Consider the following 17,097-nt stretch of genomic DNA (forward strand, 5'->3'; position numbering starts at 1 on the left):
AGAAAAAAAGAAAACAGTCCTGCTATATTTGAATCTCTGCAGCTAATTCATATTTATCCTTATTAAAGTTTCTTCTGCTTTGGCTGGAGGATGATGCAGGCATTTTAATTCCATCTGATCTATTTCCCAAGTGGGACACAGGGTGACTCAGCCCCTCTGGCTTCTATAACATCTCATTAGGAGCCAGCCTGATGGCTGTGACATGACTGTAGGTTTCTTACTGCTAATTCTTAAACTCCATCTGCTTTTGTTGCTGTTGTTGGGGTTTCTTTCTGCTGTTTGGTGTTGGGGTTTTTCCCCTATCCCTGCTGAAGTATTTCAGTTTTAAGCAAAGCACCTTGTGGCAGTTCCAGTTGTGGGTTTCTCTGGGTCTGGAGTGAAGGCACTTGGGATGGTGTTTCATGTTCAGACTCAGGTGTTTATTATTTCTTATCAGTAAAACAGTCTCACTGCTGTGAATTTGGCAGCTTTTCATTAGAAGGCACAAAATGGCAACAATCTCTTGTTACAAGGACTTTTAAGACTAAACTCTCCAATGAAGAACTGACACCTGGATTATTTTCCCTTTTACCCCAATAACTGATCCCAAAGAGCTGCAATGGGGACTTTTCTGCCCAATTACAAAATGCCACCCAAACCCATGGAGAAGAAGGAGGAAGAAGCATGAAGAAGAAACCCAGGACAACGCCCTGTGCCCTCCATCTTGCTGCCATCCACAGCATACTAAAAACCCCAAAACCTCAATTTCTCACCAAGTGATGCACCTACACTACTCTCTATAATCTATTTCACACTTTTGTGGATTCCAGCCTATCTTGAAGTCTGGGAAACTTTCTCCATGAATGAGGGTCAGAGTCAGTGCATCCCTGGGGGTCAGGGCACCCCAGAGCAGACAGAGGAATATTCCCAGTGCCCTGGGTTTCCACAGCACCTAACAAGTTCACTCCTCATCAGAAATGGTTTCAGAACTCTGGAGGCTGAGTCCCATCCCCAGACCTGTGTGAAATGATGCAGTTAATGACCTTATCACTGACTTTGTTTGTCAATGAAACACTGCAGGTTTCCAGTGGCTGATCAACAAGGTCTGCTACAAATGCAGAGAGGCAGTGCAGGATCTCCAGGAATACCTTTTGTGTCAGACACCTGGAAGTGCTTCCCAGTGATGTATGAGTACCCAGTTTTAGCCTAGGGTGATGTCTGAAGGATGTCTTATTCCAGACATCTCCTGTGACTCATCTGCCCATGAGTTCTTCACCCTTTGTTCCCTTTACAGTCAGTGGGGAGTGATGAAGGTTTTGGCAGCAGGAGGCTGGAGTGGGCTTTTAAACTACTTGGATGACTCTGCCCTGGAAGTGCCTATTGTGCTGTACTCTTAATTTATATTAACATATGTAAATTTCTTTAATATTAACTTGAGTTAAATTGCCCTTTTTCTGCCTCACTCCTGAAGGCACCAAGAACTCTTTGAATTTTCTGCCAATCTTCATCCTTTCATGACCAAAGTGATGCCCATGACAAGCAGTCACTACCAATTCTTTCTTGTGTCTGTTTTTTGAAGAGATGTTCTTCCTAATGTCAGCCTTCCTGGGAATCATTCATCTGTGTTGGTTCTGTCACTGCTTTCTTATAACTCTGTTTTCCACTGGATACTGCAGGGAACTCCTGCTCTGGGGTGATGTTGGAGTTCTGGATGCTGAGAATTTTAGACTTTCTGCACAGACAGACTCTGAGTCCCTGGAGAGCAACGCATTTGACCTGGAAGGCCTGGAACAGGCTTCCAAAATTGATTAACAGCACTGGGATTGTGGGTGTGGAGTTGGTTAGAAGTGTGTAATATCACAGGGTGGAAAACTTAGAGTTTGGCCTTTTAGAATATAGAAATAAATCTGAAGCAAGATAGAGGTTTTAGGGTGGAGGCAGGTTCTTCTTCTTCACCTTCTTCCTCCTTCTTCTTCATGGATCTGGGTGATGTTCTGTAATTGGACAGAAAAGTCTGCATTGTGGGATTCAAAGGATCATTTATTGGGTTAAACATGAACATAATTTAGGTGTCATTTCTTAATTGGATAGTTTAGCCTTAAAATACCTTGTAACAAGAGATAGTTAACCATTTTGAGATAGTTAACCATTTTGAGCCTTGCTAGTGAAATGCTGCAGAACTCACAGCTGTGACGCTGTAACATTGATAATAAACAATGAACTCTTGGGTCTGAACATGAAGTATCATCTCAAGTGCCTTCAATCCCAGCCTCGACAGAGGTAGAAAAAGGAAACCAAAACCCATCAAGGTGACAAGTTAATGCTGATCCTTTTCTTCCCTGTTTCTGATTCCTAGAAAAAGGCCTCTCTTTGCTAGGGTACCACCTGTGCAACAACACCCTGACCAAAAGTGTGCTTAAAATGGTTGCCTACCAAAAGTCCTCTGAGAAGAAGACATCCTGTGGAGGGTGGATCCCGTGGATGGTGTGTCCCCAGACACACCACAGAACAGAGTTCCACACTGTTGAAGTCCCTGAAACCATCACCCTCACAGATTGTTGTGAAGGATATGAACAAGTTGGACTCTACTGCTCTCTAGGTAAGTTTTAGCCAGATTAAGAGAGGAAATAAATGCTTCTTATGGAAGAAGATTCACTTCAGCTGAGATGTGTAAAGGCTTAATTCAGTCCTGGGCCATAGGTTCCTATTCACTGAAATAAATGAGTGTAAAATCATGAACAGTAAACTTTGTCCAACATGGCAAGGAGTAAACATAGCAGATTAAAGCTCCTGATTCTTGCTCTTTGCCACCTCTAGTCACAAATTCACTAAACTTCCAGAGAGCCTGAGGAAGGCACCTGCTCATTAGCCCTCCAAGGGCTCATTACCTGTCCAGGCTCAGGCCAAAATCCCTGGCCAAGAGCAATAATTCACTGTCTGGTGCCTGCAATTCACTGAGCCTACCTGCATTTACACCAGGAGCTTTCTCCTCAAAAGGAATTCAGGATGCACTTGGGATAGATAACATCTCCTTTGATGTGGAGCAGGGTCTGTTCCCAGAATGCAAACCCAGTTTTGGTTCCCATTTAAAACAACCTGTGACCTCAGGGCAATGTGATAGCAGAAGCTTTCCAACCAAAACTAGACTAGGACCCATTTTCTTAGGACTTCCTTGGTTACCTGTGACTGTGTGGGAGGTCTGAGGACTGGTGAACTTTTTGGTGGATCTGATACAACATCTGAGTGTTAATAAGAGTCTATTCAGGAGGACTTTATCACCTTTGTCTCAAGATGGAAGCTTTTTCCCCTTCCTATATAAGGGTTACCAGCTGTCAATAAGAAATTCCCAGTTTTATCAGAACTTGAGACATAGATGGAGGGGATTCCTTGGGGAAAAGGAACTTTCTTTTTCCAATGGATAAATTTAGATGCTTCTAAGCTGAACAGGCCTCTTGAATTATCTAAACCAGCACTGAACTTTTCTGTCATCCAGAAAAGTTCCGCAGGACGTAGTTTTGTCTCTTATTTTTTGCATTTTCCCTATTTCCGCTTTTCAGTATGAACCTGGGTGTTAACATAACCCCACACAGGAACAGCAGATTGAAAGGAAAGGTCCTGTGGCAGCCCTGGCCCTTGTTTTGGGTCATAAGACTTGGGTGACTCAGATCTGTGGGAATGTCCCCAAACCTGCTCCTGCAGAGGCTCATGTAACTGTGCTATGAGGGGGGATGAGCCATATGTCCTGTCATGGGATCTGTCAAGAACAATGTGCTCATCCCACATTTAAGTTGCTTCAGAGCATTGGAAAAAGAATTTCCAAACATTATTTTTCCCCCACAGGCGTTTTCTCCACAGTCACAGGTAGAATATTGTGTGTCTAGCAGGATTTTAACAGGATGGGGACACAAAAATGGTCTATATGTTTTATTTGTACCTAAAAATATTTTCTTGCTAGAGAAGAGAAATTAAAGCATAATTCCTAATTTACTGTATCCTGCTGTTGTTTGGCTGTTATGGAGTCCCAGCAAAGCAGAATTTGAGCTGCAGATTACTGTGTCCCCAAGCAGATTTGTCAGACAGGCAAAGGACCTGCTGCTGATCATCTCTATTTTCCAAGCATCAGCTCCATCTCCAGTGCATCTAATTCTGGTTGAAAAGTTACTTCAGTGAAGTCTTTTGGATATACAGACATGTGCATACATGTTTGCCTGTAAGTATCTCATGGCAAGACTGAGAGGCAAGCAGAGAAAATGGCTTTTTAATTCTGTAGTACAAGGAAAGAGCTATGCCAGCTAAATGTGGAAAACTCACCATGGTTGTCACTGCACAAGAAATTCAGGTGTTTCTGAACCTCTGAAAGTCAAGACCATCTTCTTGTGTGGAAAAAAAAGCATCCTGGTAACGCTTGAAATATTTCTTTCCCACTATAATTCTGTCTCTTAAAAGCATCTCTAGGGATATTTTAGGCTTGAGAGCTGTTGATGATTCTGTTTCATCCAACATGAACAAATCTGTAAATCTCTTGTAAAGCTCAGCTGCAGAATTTCCACCCTGCCCCTGCCATGTTGTTGATGGGCACTCTGGGCAGGTTTGTCCATGAAATGCTGTGGTCACCCTGACACTTTTTCCTGTAAAAATTAATTTGGGAATATTTAAAACCATTTAAGGATTTGTATGGCTTCTAGGTGATTTCCATGTTTACATTATTCTGGTATCTTTGCTTTTTCAGGGCATTAGTCATAAATTCTGTGAATGGTAATGCACTGTCTAGACACAGTCTTAAATAAATGATGAGAAGAGAAACTGGAACTGCAGAAATTACTGCACAGCACACTGCTGAACTGCTGTTATTTTCTTCATGACATTATCCATGCTGGCGTGCTCCCCACCCTGCCAGGGCTGGAAAGGTCTCCATGACCTTTCCCAGGAGCCTGCTCCTGGCCACTCCTCACCTTCTCTTCCTAGAAGGAAACATTTGCCCCTGCCTGGGATATGGCAGGCCCAGCTTTTATTATTTCTTTACTCTGGTCAAGTTGCTCTGGTAGTTCTCACACTAGTTGTGTGTCTGTCCATCAGGATACTGTTACAGGTGCGCACACAAATGACTTTGACATTTTAAAATAACAGCTGGAAAGTTAAATATCTAAAAGTTAGGACGTGCTGAGATTAATTCTTAAGGTAGAATTAAATTTAAAAAAAAAATTTTCTCTCTTTTTGCCCATGCATGCAGATCAGTGAACCATTTTAATACCTGGTCCAGCTCTGCAGTGCCCCAAGGACCACATTTCCCAGTACCCAGGGATGATGGAGGAGCTCCCCAGACTGTGCCATCCTGACCTGCACATTCAGTGCTCTGCTCAGCCTCTCACTGAGTACAGAATTATTTATCACCTCTGGAGGTGAATCCTGGTGGACCCACAGGCAGCAATTTCACAAATTTCACAATTTCACAAAGGCTGTGGGTGTGTCGTTCACAGATGGGCAACTGAGCTGCAGAGAAACTGAGATCAAGCCATTCTCTGTTGGTTTCAGACCTGCCTTCACACACCTTGGGTGCAGTTTTAATTTTTTCATGGATTTATTCTGATTTTCATGGTGCTTAGTGCTGCTTTTAACAACTTGTGTGGTTGGAGCACAGGGCTGCAGGTCAAGCTCATGGACCTGTGAAACCCTGAAGGTTGTTTCATCATAAAAAACTTCCCCCAGCATCTTGTCTCTTAGGTAGAGACAGGACCCAGCTCTCCAGGCTTGTTTCCAGCTGCCTGAATGGATGCTATGGGTATTTCTCCTGCTGGCTGGCTTGCTGCCCACTTTCCAGCCTAAGATGAAACCAGAGAGCTCCTCATCTGCCATCTAACCCTGCCTGGTCCCAGCTAGGGAGGGAAAGAGTGCATCAGCACATGATGAAGACTGGTTTTTAAGCACACATGTACAAATATACCTTGAAACAAGAAGGCTCAAGACAACTTTAATGGTGGAGTTTCTTGAGAGCACTTGATTTGCAATGGTAAAGCCAGGCTTTCATCAGCGTGCCTTGTGTGTACAACTTCTGGAGAAGGTTTTTCAGAAAAACATTTTCAGAAAAACAACTAAAAAGTAAAAAAAGACTCATTGTAGGTGTCCCTCAGCAGGGCTGGGACCTTGCAGAGCTGGCATGCAGATGTTCCCATGCTGGCTGTGACCAGAGCACCCTGTGCTCGGCTGTCACAGGAAAGCCAGGGGACACGGGTGTCACATGTGGGCAGCACTGCAGCATCAGCCTGGGGTGGGAAGGTGCCAGAATGTCCTGTGGGACTGCACCCAGGAGCAGGTGGCTCTGGCTGCCCTGCAGTTTGTGTCCCTTGTGTGCCCCCAGCAGCTGCAGAAATGGGATTACTGACACCCCTGCCTGCTCCCCACAGTGTCTGCTGATGGGAATCCTGTCTGGGAATTGCCTTGTCCCTTCTTGAGCCCTCTGAAGCTGTCTGTCTCCACACCCCCTGTGCTGGCAGATTGCAGAAGTTCCCTTCTGTTTGGGTGAAGAAGTGAGTTCTTTCTCCCATTTATTACTGTGGGCTCTGGTGAAAACCTTCACCTTGCCCCCTGCCTTTGGGATTTTGTAAACCTTGCCCATATTCCCCTCAGCCTTCTCCCCTCCAAGGCAAAAGGAACACCCAGCAATGGTGTTAAATACTTGTCAGATGCTGGATCAGCACAAATCCCAGTTAAACCCTTGGAGAGGCAATCAGGATGGAAAACACCCACCTGAGCAAGTAAAGCCTACCAAAGCTGAAGGACCCCAAAACCAGGGCTGTGTGATGGAAACTGCCAGCCTGCCTTTGGAACAGACTTTCCCAGGGGCCTCCTCTGTCATTTCATAGATTTGTCTCCACCTTCTGATACCTGAGACAAATGCAGGGTGCTGTTCCCTGGCTCCACCACACACACCCTCTGGAAGAACCCATCCCTTCCAGATGGAAGGAGAGAGAGGAAGGGGGTTATGGCTGAGCTAATGTTGTCCCTCAGCATCAATCTCCTGGGAGATGCCCCATCCTGTAGCCACAGCAGATCCAGAGGCAGGCTGGCAAGTGACCTTTGGTTGCTAAGCTGCAGTTCTGCTTCCATACATTTATGTAAATAACAGAGGAGAAAAGCCTGTACTTCATCCAAATGACACAGGACTTGGCTGCCTTGCTCCTCACTGCTTGCTTGGTAGGTGACTGTCCCCAGCATGATTGAAGGGGAGAGCATAAATTGAATTTCCAAAGTGCATCTGGTACAATTAGGCAGCAATGTGAAGTGAATCCATCTCTGTTTCCGTTGATCTGAAAAAGATGACCTTTTGATTTCAGATAAATGGCTCTGTGGCACCCAGCCAGGATTCAATAGTGTTTTCTGAGATTGCATGGCACTCATTAAACCATTTACACTGCAGTTAAACACACACACACAAAAAAGAGACACAGGTGGGAAAAAAAAAACCTGCTTTGAATCTCAAAGCTGCTTGAAGTGCACTTGAATCTCAGAGCTGGAGGAATTTCCATGCCTGGGTCCAGCTGCCTGGTTTGAACAGCAAAGAGCACTGGTGAATAGGGAATTTTCTAACACAAGGAAATCCCTTGGTGCTGGTGTTTGTGCAAAATCCAGGATGAGAGGCTGCTCAGCTCCCTGCCCAGGAGGCTGGGAAGGAGCAATCACTTGAGGCTGGGAATGTGTGTGGGACTCAGCTGAGGGCAGCTGAGGCTGTTTCGCACCTGAATGTGGCTTTGAAAATCAAGAGGGATATTTCTAGGAAAAGGAGCTGTTTGGGGGAATGACTTGGGGAGTGACAGTCCCAGAGAGAGGAGGAGCTGGAACGTGTATCTGGCAGCAAGTTGTGTGGATTCAGTTTAAATCTTGGTTAATCAAGATAATTTCCCTGGCTGAGGCTGTATCACACCTGAAAGTGGCTTTGAGAATCAAGAATGAAAATCACACTTGAATGTGGCTTTGAAAATCCATCTCCTTCTAGGAGAATGACCTGTTTGGGGAAACCACCTATGGAGTGCCAGCCCCAGAGACAGAAGAAGCTGGAACGTGTATCTGGCAGCAAGTTGTGTAGATTCAGTTTAAATCTTGGTTAATCAAGATAATTTCCCTGGCTGAGGCTGTATCACACCTGAAAGTGGCTTTGAAAAGCAAGAGGGATATTTCTAAGAAAAGGACCTGTTTAGGGAAACCACCTGTGGAGTGACAGTCCCAGAGAGAGGAGGACCTGGCAGCAAGTTATGTTTAAATCTTGGTTATTTAAGATAATTTCCCTGGCTTTATAAAGTTCAGTTTAAATCTTGGTTAATCAAGATAATTTCCCTGGCTAGGAAGGTTACTTGGCTGAGGCCAAAAGTGCTAGCTTCAATATCCCCTCCTGCTAGATTCAATATCCCCCTCCTGCTCAGAAACCTTACATTTACTCTCATCCAGAGCCTTGGGATAACAGAAATTATAAACCCACAATCTGACTGTTCATAACAGATTTATGGTTTGCTGTGGACTTTTCACTTGCTCTGGACTTTATTATGTCAAATGTGGTTTTCCTGCACCACGACTGTTCCTGTTGCAGCAAACAAGTTCATTTTCTCCTGGCTGACTTCAATTGCTCAGTAAAGGATCAAAAACCTGGAGGTGCAAAATGAATGGAAAAGAGATTTCTTTCAGGTTGCTTAGAAAGACCAGAGCTGAGCATTGCTTGGAGCTGTGCTTGAGAGTGTGGGTAAAGAAGGGAGTTTGTAGGGCTTGGAAATATTTTCTCTTTTCCTCCCTAGAAGAGATTTTGTGCTGGCACTGAGTCAGAACCACTGTCTGCCCTTGGCTTGGGAATCAGCCACCTCCTGCCTCAGCTGCCCTCTCTGCAGGGCTCTCTGGTGTGGGCTACCAACAGTGGCCAGCTGGAACAGAATTACTGCAACTTAGGTTAAATTTGTGCCACAAAATGTTAAATGAAAGTTCTCAACTTCTACCTTACACAGTACCTGTTTTCTTTGATCATTAGATAATATTTGGATTAGTCACAGCTGCTATCAGCCATATTTTCTGTTTCTCAGTGCTTCAGTGTCTCCACATTTAGAAACTTACCTATGAGCCCATCCATCCATAATTATTAATGAAAAGTTAGAAACTCAAAATTTCTGTAACAGAAATGTCATGGACAAGAGAAAGATCTGAGAATATTTACATCCTTGAAATGAAATAATGGCATTTTAGGCTGCTGTTTTCTTCCCATTAAAAACTCAGAACAGACACGCTTCTAAAATGAGGAGGAGGTGTTTGGTATAAATTAAATATCACAATTTCTGTACTTTTGTTCTCAGAAATGTTTTTCTTACTTAGCACTCAATAGATCCAGTGTATTTGCCTCAAGACCTGGTATTTGTCCAGTGAAGGATATGGAAACATTTGATTATCCTTGCACGTTCGATACTGAATGTCCAGGGCTGAAAAAATGCTGCAGCTCATCCAAAGGAGCAGGCTGTGTGGATCCCATGCCAGAGGGTATGTTACTGATAAATTCAACGCTGCTTCTAATAGAAATATCCTTCATTTTCCCTCCTGAGGGTGGGAGTGGGCAGGAGAACTGTTACCACAGCTCTTCCTAAAACAAATACGGGAATGTGCCTTGGATGGACTCCAGGATATTCAGCTTCAGTGCTTGCACCCCTGAGCAGTGTGTGGGTGCTGTGGGTCCAGCAAACCTTCCCTGGCTCCTTCTCCTGGGCTGGCTCCTCTGCCTGTGGCATATGGCAAACGAGGCCCTAGCTGGGCTCTTTGTGGCCCCTCAATGTTTGCCAAGTGAAACCTTGCTTGGTTTCCTCAGAGCCTCCCTGCAGCCCTGTCGCCTTCTGTAGCAGCAGACCTCAGATGACTTGGCTGTTTTATTTCCTACACTGCAGGGAGGATGTTCTGGTACAACGTGACAGTGCTTGTGAAAATGGATTTTAGTGAATTGATCCGGGTGGATTCCCACCTTCTGAATCATTCCCGCCTCTTGCACTCCGTGGTATGTACAAAAACAAACTCTTCCCTCCTTGTGCCCACGATTCTGTTACTCAGGGGCCACTCTTTGCTCCCCCTTGGTTCTGCCAGATTGATTTTTTTTGGCCCTATTTCTGATTATTTCTGTATTTCTGATTACTGAATGCCGGCTGCATCCATAAGCATTTCAAGTAACATTGATTTATCAGCTTCTTTAGCAAAATTTTCAGGTCTCTTCCAAAGGCAATTTAAAGACATACTGAAATAAAGAGGGTTTTTCTGCTTAAGAAGTGCTTGCTCCAGCTTTGTCTCAGTTCAGTTTTGGGCCTGTGAAAGACTGGGACCAGACTTCAAGCCCTTCAAAACATGATGTTTTCTGATATGGAATTTTAAGTTAAGCCTTTCCAAGATAAACCTACCCGCCATAATCTGCTGGCACTGATGGGCAGCAGAATAGAAATGATAACAACAGCATGGGTGTCCTTCTTCCTCCTGATTTCCCCTTCTCATATCCTAAAAAAGCAAGAAACCCTGGTCCTGTTGCTGTGTAGTAGGGAGTAGGGGCAAGGATCCACCAAGGCTTTTACATCTTGGTCTAAAACAAGCAATGTTAAAGGCAAACACTCAATAAATGGGGAGTTGAGGTGAAGCTGTTCAATGAGCTGCTCCTCAGAGTGTCCTGCTGTCTGTTCCACTGATTCTTAATGCTCAGCTCACCAGCAAATCCCTTCTCTCATTCCGACTCTCAGTTGGGATGGCTTGGTCTCTCTGGGGTCTCTCTGTGCCTCTTAATCCCACCCCTCATCCTGAGTCTATTGCTTTTCCTCTTTTTCTTTCTATTCCCTTTGCCAGCAGTCCATTTAGCTGTTCAAAGAAGTGTTGGGCAGCTTTATTGCAGGTGAATTGCAGTGGCCTGTGTAATTTATTGTAATCCACTGAGACTTTGCAAAGCAGGACTTTTCCCACCTCCTCCTGGATTAGTTCTTGTCTTGGTTTGAACAGACAGGTGTCTGCTAAGGAAGGCAGAAGCCACCCTTGAAATGGAAAAATGTAAACTCCCTCCCTCCAAGTTATTATGATTTTGAAATTAAGGGGTTCTCAGGCAAAGATATGGGAATGGGAATAACAGTTCTTTATTAGGGAAGAAAATAAAAATAAAATAAAAATGTAGTAATACAAACCAGCACTGTCAGAGTGAGAGCAGTCCCTGTTCCCCTGTGTGTCAGGGGGTGGCACAGCCCCATCCCATGGGGGCTCAGCCCTCCTGCAGTGCCAGCTGTGGCTCTGCTGGAGCAGGGATCCTGCACAAGGGGGGAGTTTTCCTCTGCAGCTCCAGGGCTGCTGCAGATGGGCCTGGGCTCCCTCTGGCAATGCAGGGCAGCAGAAGCTGCTCCTCTGGCAATGCACTGGGCAAAGGCTGCTGGGCTGTCCCAGCACCTCAGATTGGATCCAGGGAGGAATGCTTGGCTCCTCCCCTGGGCAATGCAGCATCTCCCCATGGGATGCTGGGATTGGATCAGCCCTGCAGGGACACTCAGTGGCCATGGACAGCAGAGATCTCCTGCAGGGAGGATTGGCTGTGGGAGAGAGAAAGAAAAAACTGCCCCATGGACAGCAGAGAACTGCCCCAGCTCTGACAGGTGGGCAGTAGAACACACACTCATCTTACAACCCAGGACACTCCTCCTGCCAAAGCATTTTGAGATCAGCTCTACACCCCCTAGGCTTGGCATTTCTGTAGCATAAATCTGCTGTGAAATGTGAAAATAAGAACTCACCTTTCATAAACACAGGCCTAAACCACTTTGCCATGGTTTCTGAATTTCTTCCTCCACTCAGATTATGATAATAACCACTGCATAATTCATGTGCTGGGAAATGACCGAGGTGCTCCAGTGTTTGCTGCCCTGTTTTCCAGATCACTGGTGCATTGCAGCCCCTGAATGCCTCTGTGCACCACATCCAGAGTAACCCTGGGGACATCTACACTGGGACAGTGGCTTCCCAGCTTCTTCTGGGCATGCAGCATCCAGCTCCTCTGGCAGAGGTTTCCTCCTCCCTGAAGGCCATGGTGAAGCGCGTGTATGAAGTGATTGACACACAAGTGCAAGGTCACTGACTGTAATCCTGTCACATTCTAGGGGATTTGCCCCTCTTCACTTGGGATCTCATTGATATAACCATTAATTTGCTTTCAAATAGCACAGAGATATACACAAGATAGCACAGAGGATCTTGCAAACTTTGCAAACACAGCCCTGACCTTTCTGTTATAGGATGGAGAATAAATGATTATTTTGGAGCGAATAGTTTGGAAGGGAAGCTTCTGAAACCTCAAATTTATTTTCTCCCAGTAACATAGTTTTCCAGATGAAAAAGCAAATATGTGCCTATTTGTAGCACAATTATTAGTTGTATTAAACAGGCTCTTAAAAACCTGTTTTCTTGGGAAGCAAATATATTACTTCCAGTAGCTTGTATGAAACGAGTCATATTTGCAGTCTGTTAATTACTACAGCATATTGCTACATACTTTTTAAATGTTACATAAACATTTCAATATATTAATTTTAAATTATATCAAGCTACTTATTGCTCTGCAGTTGTCTGAACATTTTCACTCCTAAAATCTTCTTATTCTGTGTTTGCTCAGTTCAGCTTTCAGTGAAATCACTGGGTAGTCCTCCTTCCTCCTGTACTGACATCTCAGGTTTGGAGGGCATCCTACAGGTGTAAGCAGGAGCTGCCCCTAATTGTCCTCTAATTCCAAAGAACTGGGGTAAAAAGTGATAGGGTGGTAACATCCAGAATGGCTTTAACAGCATTACTGCAGATTTACACTGGATTTATCATAGCCACAGCCTGGTTTACACACAGTGCAGATCAATCTTGATGCTGCTCCCAATATCTGTGCAAGGTGTGTTGTTCTTCCTAGATGTCAATGAATGCTCCTATGCTGAATTCAACGCTTGCCCTGAGAAAAGCAGCTGTGTGAACCTGGAGGGTTATTACAGCTGCCACCCCCAGCATGAACATGCCACTGTCATCCCTCCCTGGCTGAGCCCAAGGAAGGAAGGTAAGAAACGTGGGTCTCACCCTGGGAAGTGCTGAGGATGTTCCTGCAGGACTCGGTGCTCCTTTGCAGGAGTCACCTTCAGGAATTTCTGGAGTACGAGTGCCCTTTCTCCTCCTGTTGGGAGAAATGCCACATAAACCCGTTACCTGTTTCTGATGGAAATGCAGAGTATTTATTTCACAGTCCCTTGTGTTTCTTCTGTTTCACCCTCAGCTGTCCTCACTCATCTGCCAAAACCTAAAACTTCAGACCCTAATGCTTCTCAGAGCACACTTTTTGTCAGTGCACCTCCCCAGCTGTGGTGGTGTTCACAGGGGTCCCAGGATGAGGGAAGAGATGAGAATCTTGACTCCATGTTTCAGAAGGCTGATTTATTATTTTATGATAAATATATTATATTAAAAGAAAATGATATATTAAAACTATACTAAAAGAATAGAAGGAAGGATTTCATCAGAAGGCTAGAAAGGAAAGAGGTGGAATGATAATAAAAGCTCATGACTCTCAGAGAGTTTGAGACAGCTGGATTGTGATTGGCCATTAATTAAAAACAACCACATGATACCAATCACAGATCCACCTGTTGCATTCCACAGCAGCAGATAATCATTGTTTACATTTCATTTCTGAGGCCTCTCAGCTTGTCAGGAGAAAAATCCTAGCAAAAGGATTTTTCATAAAATATCATGGCTGCACCCAGCCTCTTGAGAAACAATTAATGGCATTATTTCTACCATTTTCTTTTTTTCCTATTTTGACTGCAGCCCGGACTCAGTGGTTGTGTGATCCCACCCTGAGCTCCTGCACTGCTGCTGAGCTCTCTGGCACTGGCTGAAATAATTCCTTCTAGTACCAGTTCAGCAAAATATACTTACAGCCCACAGACATCAATGGGCCTGCTAATAGGCTTTAGGATAATGAGATGAATAACTGCTTGCAGATTCAATGCTTTAATTAGAAAACAATTTTACAATCCCTTAATCTCAAAAATGAAGATAATGTATTGCTTTATGCTTTTGTGATATGATAACACTTTTATTTTTTATTTATATTGCTTCTATTGCTGCTTTTCATGTGGAAAACCTGAATGGTATTATTTTGGATTTGTTTTCTTAGAAATACTCTGTGATAATATGATTTTCCCCTAGACATTGTAGCATCTACTCCAAGTTCAGTAAATGCTGTTAACACTGGCAGTAGCTCTCCTTCTGTAAGGAACTCAAGTCTCTTGTCCATAACCAACCAATCTACAGATGCTGAGTGCTGTAAGTAACCTTGGATTTTAGCAAATGTTTTCTTGATTTGTGATGGGAACCAACCTCAGTAGATTTGTGTTTGTATGGGTGATCCAGCCCTTTCAGGCAAGAGTTATTACAATCCTTTTAACAGCACCCTGTTCTTCTGTGGGAGGAAATAGATTTAAGTTGTTCTTTGAGAGTTCAGAGAGACAGGCTGGGTATTCTTGATCTTCATCCACAACTCCTGATCGAAGCTGAAGCCAGAGGAATTAAACTGAGGCCCCTCTAGCACAGGGGGGAGTGGCTTGGGGGGTGTTTGGCAGCCACCTGGCTCAGAGTGCTGGAAAAAATTGTGTTCTATTGATGAAAACAATTTATGAATGTATGAAAACAACCTTTTCTCCTTAGTCTACCCATTAGCATGAAAGAGCTGAAGCTGTGGCAGCAGCGTGCCGTGGTCTCTGGGTTAGTGTGGGGTGTGATGCTCATCTCTCCTGCTCTCTCCAGCAGAGGTGTCCTGTCTGGGCTCTCTCTCTTGAGCCAGACTGACTGGCTCTGCTGCAGGGCAACTCATCCTACCCAGTTCAAACACCTCCTCCTCCCAGGACAGGAATCATCTCTGAAGGGCCCTGTCTTTTCCCACTGACATGACTAGAGTGCAATGACAGGTGAAGTGCTGCACACCACTCTCCCCCAGCCTCTGTTAGCTGGCTCTGGGGGGGTTTCCAGGATAAATCCAGGCAATCTTTGCCTGAACAGGGGCATTTTGATGATTAAAGTGACAGGAGGCAAAGCAGGTGTCAACACATGTAGAGTACCCAGAGTCAGTCTTCCAAACTTGTTCCTGTTGCTTGCACCCATAGCTCAATGGCTGATTATCTCTGTGACTGGAGATTTGGAGGAGATGAGGTTGTCCAGAGGGATTGTGGCTGCCTCATCCCTGGAGGTGTTCAGGGCCAGATTGGATGGGGCTCTGAGCAGCCTGGTCTGGTGGAAGGTGTCCCTGCCCATGACAGGGGGTGGAACTGGATGATCTTTAAGGTTCTTTGCAGTCCAAACTTTTCTGTGATTCTATGATTCTACAGAAGAGCATATTGTAAAAGGAAATAAAAAGGTCAAACACTAAATCAGTCACTCTAGTGGGGTGGTTCATGGATGAGGGGATCTGCTGGTGTGAGAGGGGCAGATTCTGTCCTGACCCTATTGACTGTCAAAGTGCTTCTCTGTAGTGGATTTAGAACAGCACAAGGTTTTGAAAGTGAAATGTTGCTTTTTCTGTGCCAACTCCTGCAACAGATCCCTCTGCAGTCACAAACCATCGAATCCTCAGCGTCACCAGCAACAGCTTTGAAATGTCCTGGCTTGTCAGTTCCACTCTGAACCACACTTTCCATGTCGGGGTGGCCAAGGGCAATGAAACTGTGCAAAGCCTGAAGACAGAGGAAATGCAGGTGGATGTGTCTCACCTGGAAGCAGGTGTGATGTATTCAGTAGAGATCAGCTATGAAGCTTGTGGAAAAACCATTATCTCCCATCAAAATGTTAAAACAGGTAAAGAAACACTTTAAAATACATGAATATAATATAATATAATATAATATAATATAATATAATATAATATAATATAATATGTTATATATAATAGTATATCTCTGTCTTCTCCATTCTCCTCCTTCCATCCCCACTCATTTGCAGTTCAGCAATGACCCTTTGGTCCTCACTGAACAACATTTCCTACCTTCTTCAGCACTTTTTATCTCATCTTCTCCAGCATTTATCCAATCCAGAATATCAGGCAGCAGAACTTTGGCCTTAGTTGATAAAGCAGTGCAGGAGCTGATTAGACTATTACAGATATCAGGCTAGGCTACCTATAATTCTTTTTTTAAAGTGTATTTCTTTGGTGCCTGCCACTGCTTTCTGCTGCCACCCATCTCCCAGCAGGCCTTGTTTTTCCCTGGTTGATGGTTGTGGCCAGAGGGAAATCCAGGCAACTGGTTTGTCAAGGGCTCAGCTGAGCTAACAGGAGTGCCCAGAGGAAGGGCAGATTCTGCTGAATAAAGGGTTAAAGAGAATTACAAGCTCTGAGTAAGAAAGCTGCAGACTACCTGCCCAGTTCTGTTCAATTAGCTGGTGGTGGGAGCTTCCTGAGGCCCTAGTGTGTTGATCAAACATAATTTTGCTTTTTCTCTAGTCTTAAATTATTTCCTAAGCCTCCATGCAAATAAAGAAATAAATCTGTCCCCTCTTTTTCAAAGAGCAGGCAGTGAACTCTTTATTAGTGACCACAGCAGGAATGCTGCTGTTCATGTTTATCCCTAAGAGCCTTGTCTTTGATGAGATGAGGGATGACTTCAGTTTGGGTCAGAAGGAAATTACTCTCTTTGTGGAGGGAAAGTAGGAGGTCTAGTGGTTATGAAAACAGTGGGCCGAACTTCAGAGTATGAAGTTGGAGCCTTTGAGAAAAAGAAAATTTTTCCAAGGATCAGTCCAAGGAGTAACAGCCTGGGAGTGTTTATACAGGACAAAGCAGTTAGAGATTCCTTGGCTCTTGGTTTTTGGCTCCTGTGCTCTGTACAGTATCTGTCAGGGCTCACCACACACTCAAGGGGCATGCACAGCTTTCTGTTGTATTTTCAGTTTGAGAATACATTTACTATCCCCACTGCCAAGATCAGGAAAATAAAGAAAGAAATTAAATAAAAACTGTGACTGGTGGGCCAGAGATGAGCCCACAGGCAATTCAACCCTGGGTGTGACTTCAGGGCAGGAGTTATGTAGGGCCAGGCCAGGGATGTGTAAACCCACACATAAAGT

General features: G+C 44.4%; 1 protein-coding gene across 1 annotated transcript in view; it reads left to right on the forward strand.

Annotated features, from left to right (window-relative positions):
• UMODL1 (uromodulin like 1) overlaps window positions 1–17,097 on the forward strand; it is a 51,344-nt gene that overhangs the window by 3,429 nt on the left and 30,818 nt on the right. The window contains exons 2-8 of the mRNA XM_071431117.1: window positions 2,336–2,578; window positions 9,325–9,486; window positions 9,885–9,991; window positions 11,885–12,077; window positions 12,902–13,042; window positions 14,191–14,307; window positions 15,577–15,831. Of these exons, the coding sequence (XP_071287218.1) occupies window positions 2,336–2,578; window positions 9,325–9,486; window positions 9,885–9,991; window positions 11,885–12,077; window positions 12,902–13,042; window positions 14,191–14,307; window positions 15,577–15,831 (1,218 nt within the window). The remainder of the gene's footprint in view (window positions 1–2,335; window positions 2,579–9,324; window positions 9,487–9,884; window positions 9,992–11,884; window positions 12,078–12,901; window positions 13,043–14,190; window positions 14,308–15,576; window positions 15,832–17,097) is intronic.

Source organism: Agelaius tricolor, unplaced genomic scaffold (genome assembly GCF_023055355.1).
Source record: "Agelaius tricolor isolate 1412-34295 unplaced genomic scaffold, bAgeTri1.0.p SCAF_7, whole genome shotgun sequence".
NCBI lineage: Eukaryota > Metazoa > Chordata > Aves > Passeriformes > Icteridae > Agelaius > Agelaius tricolor.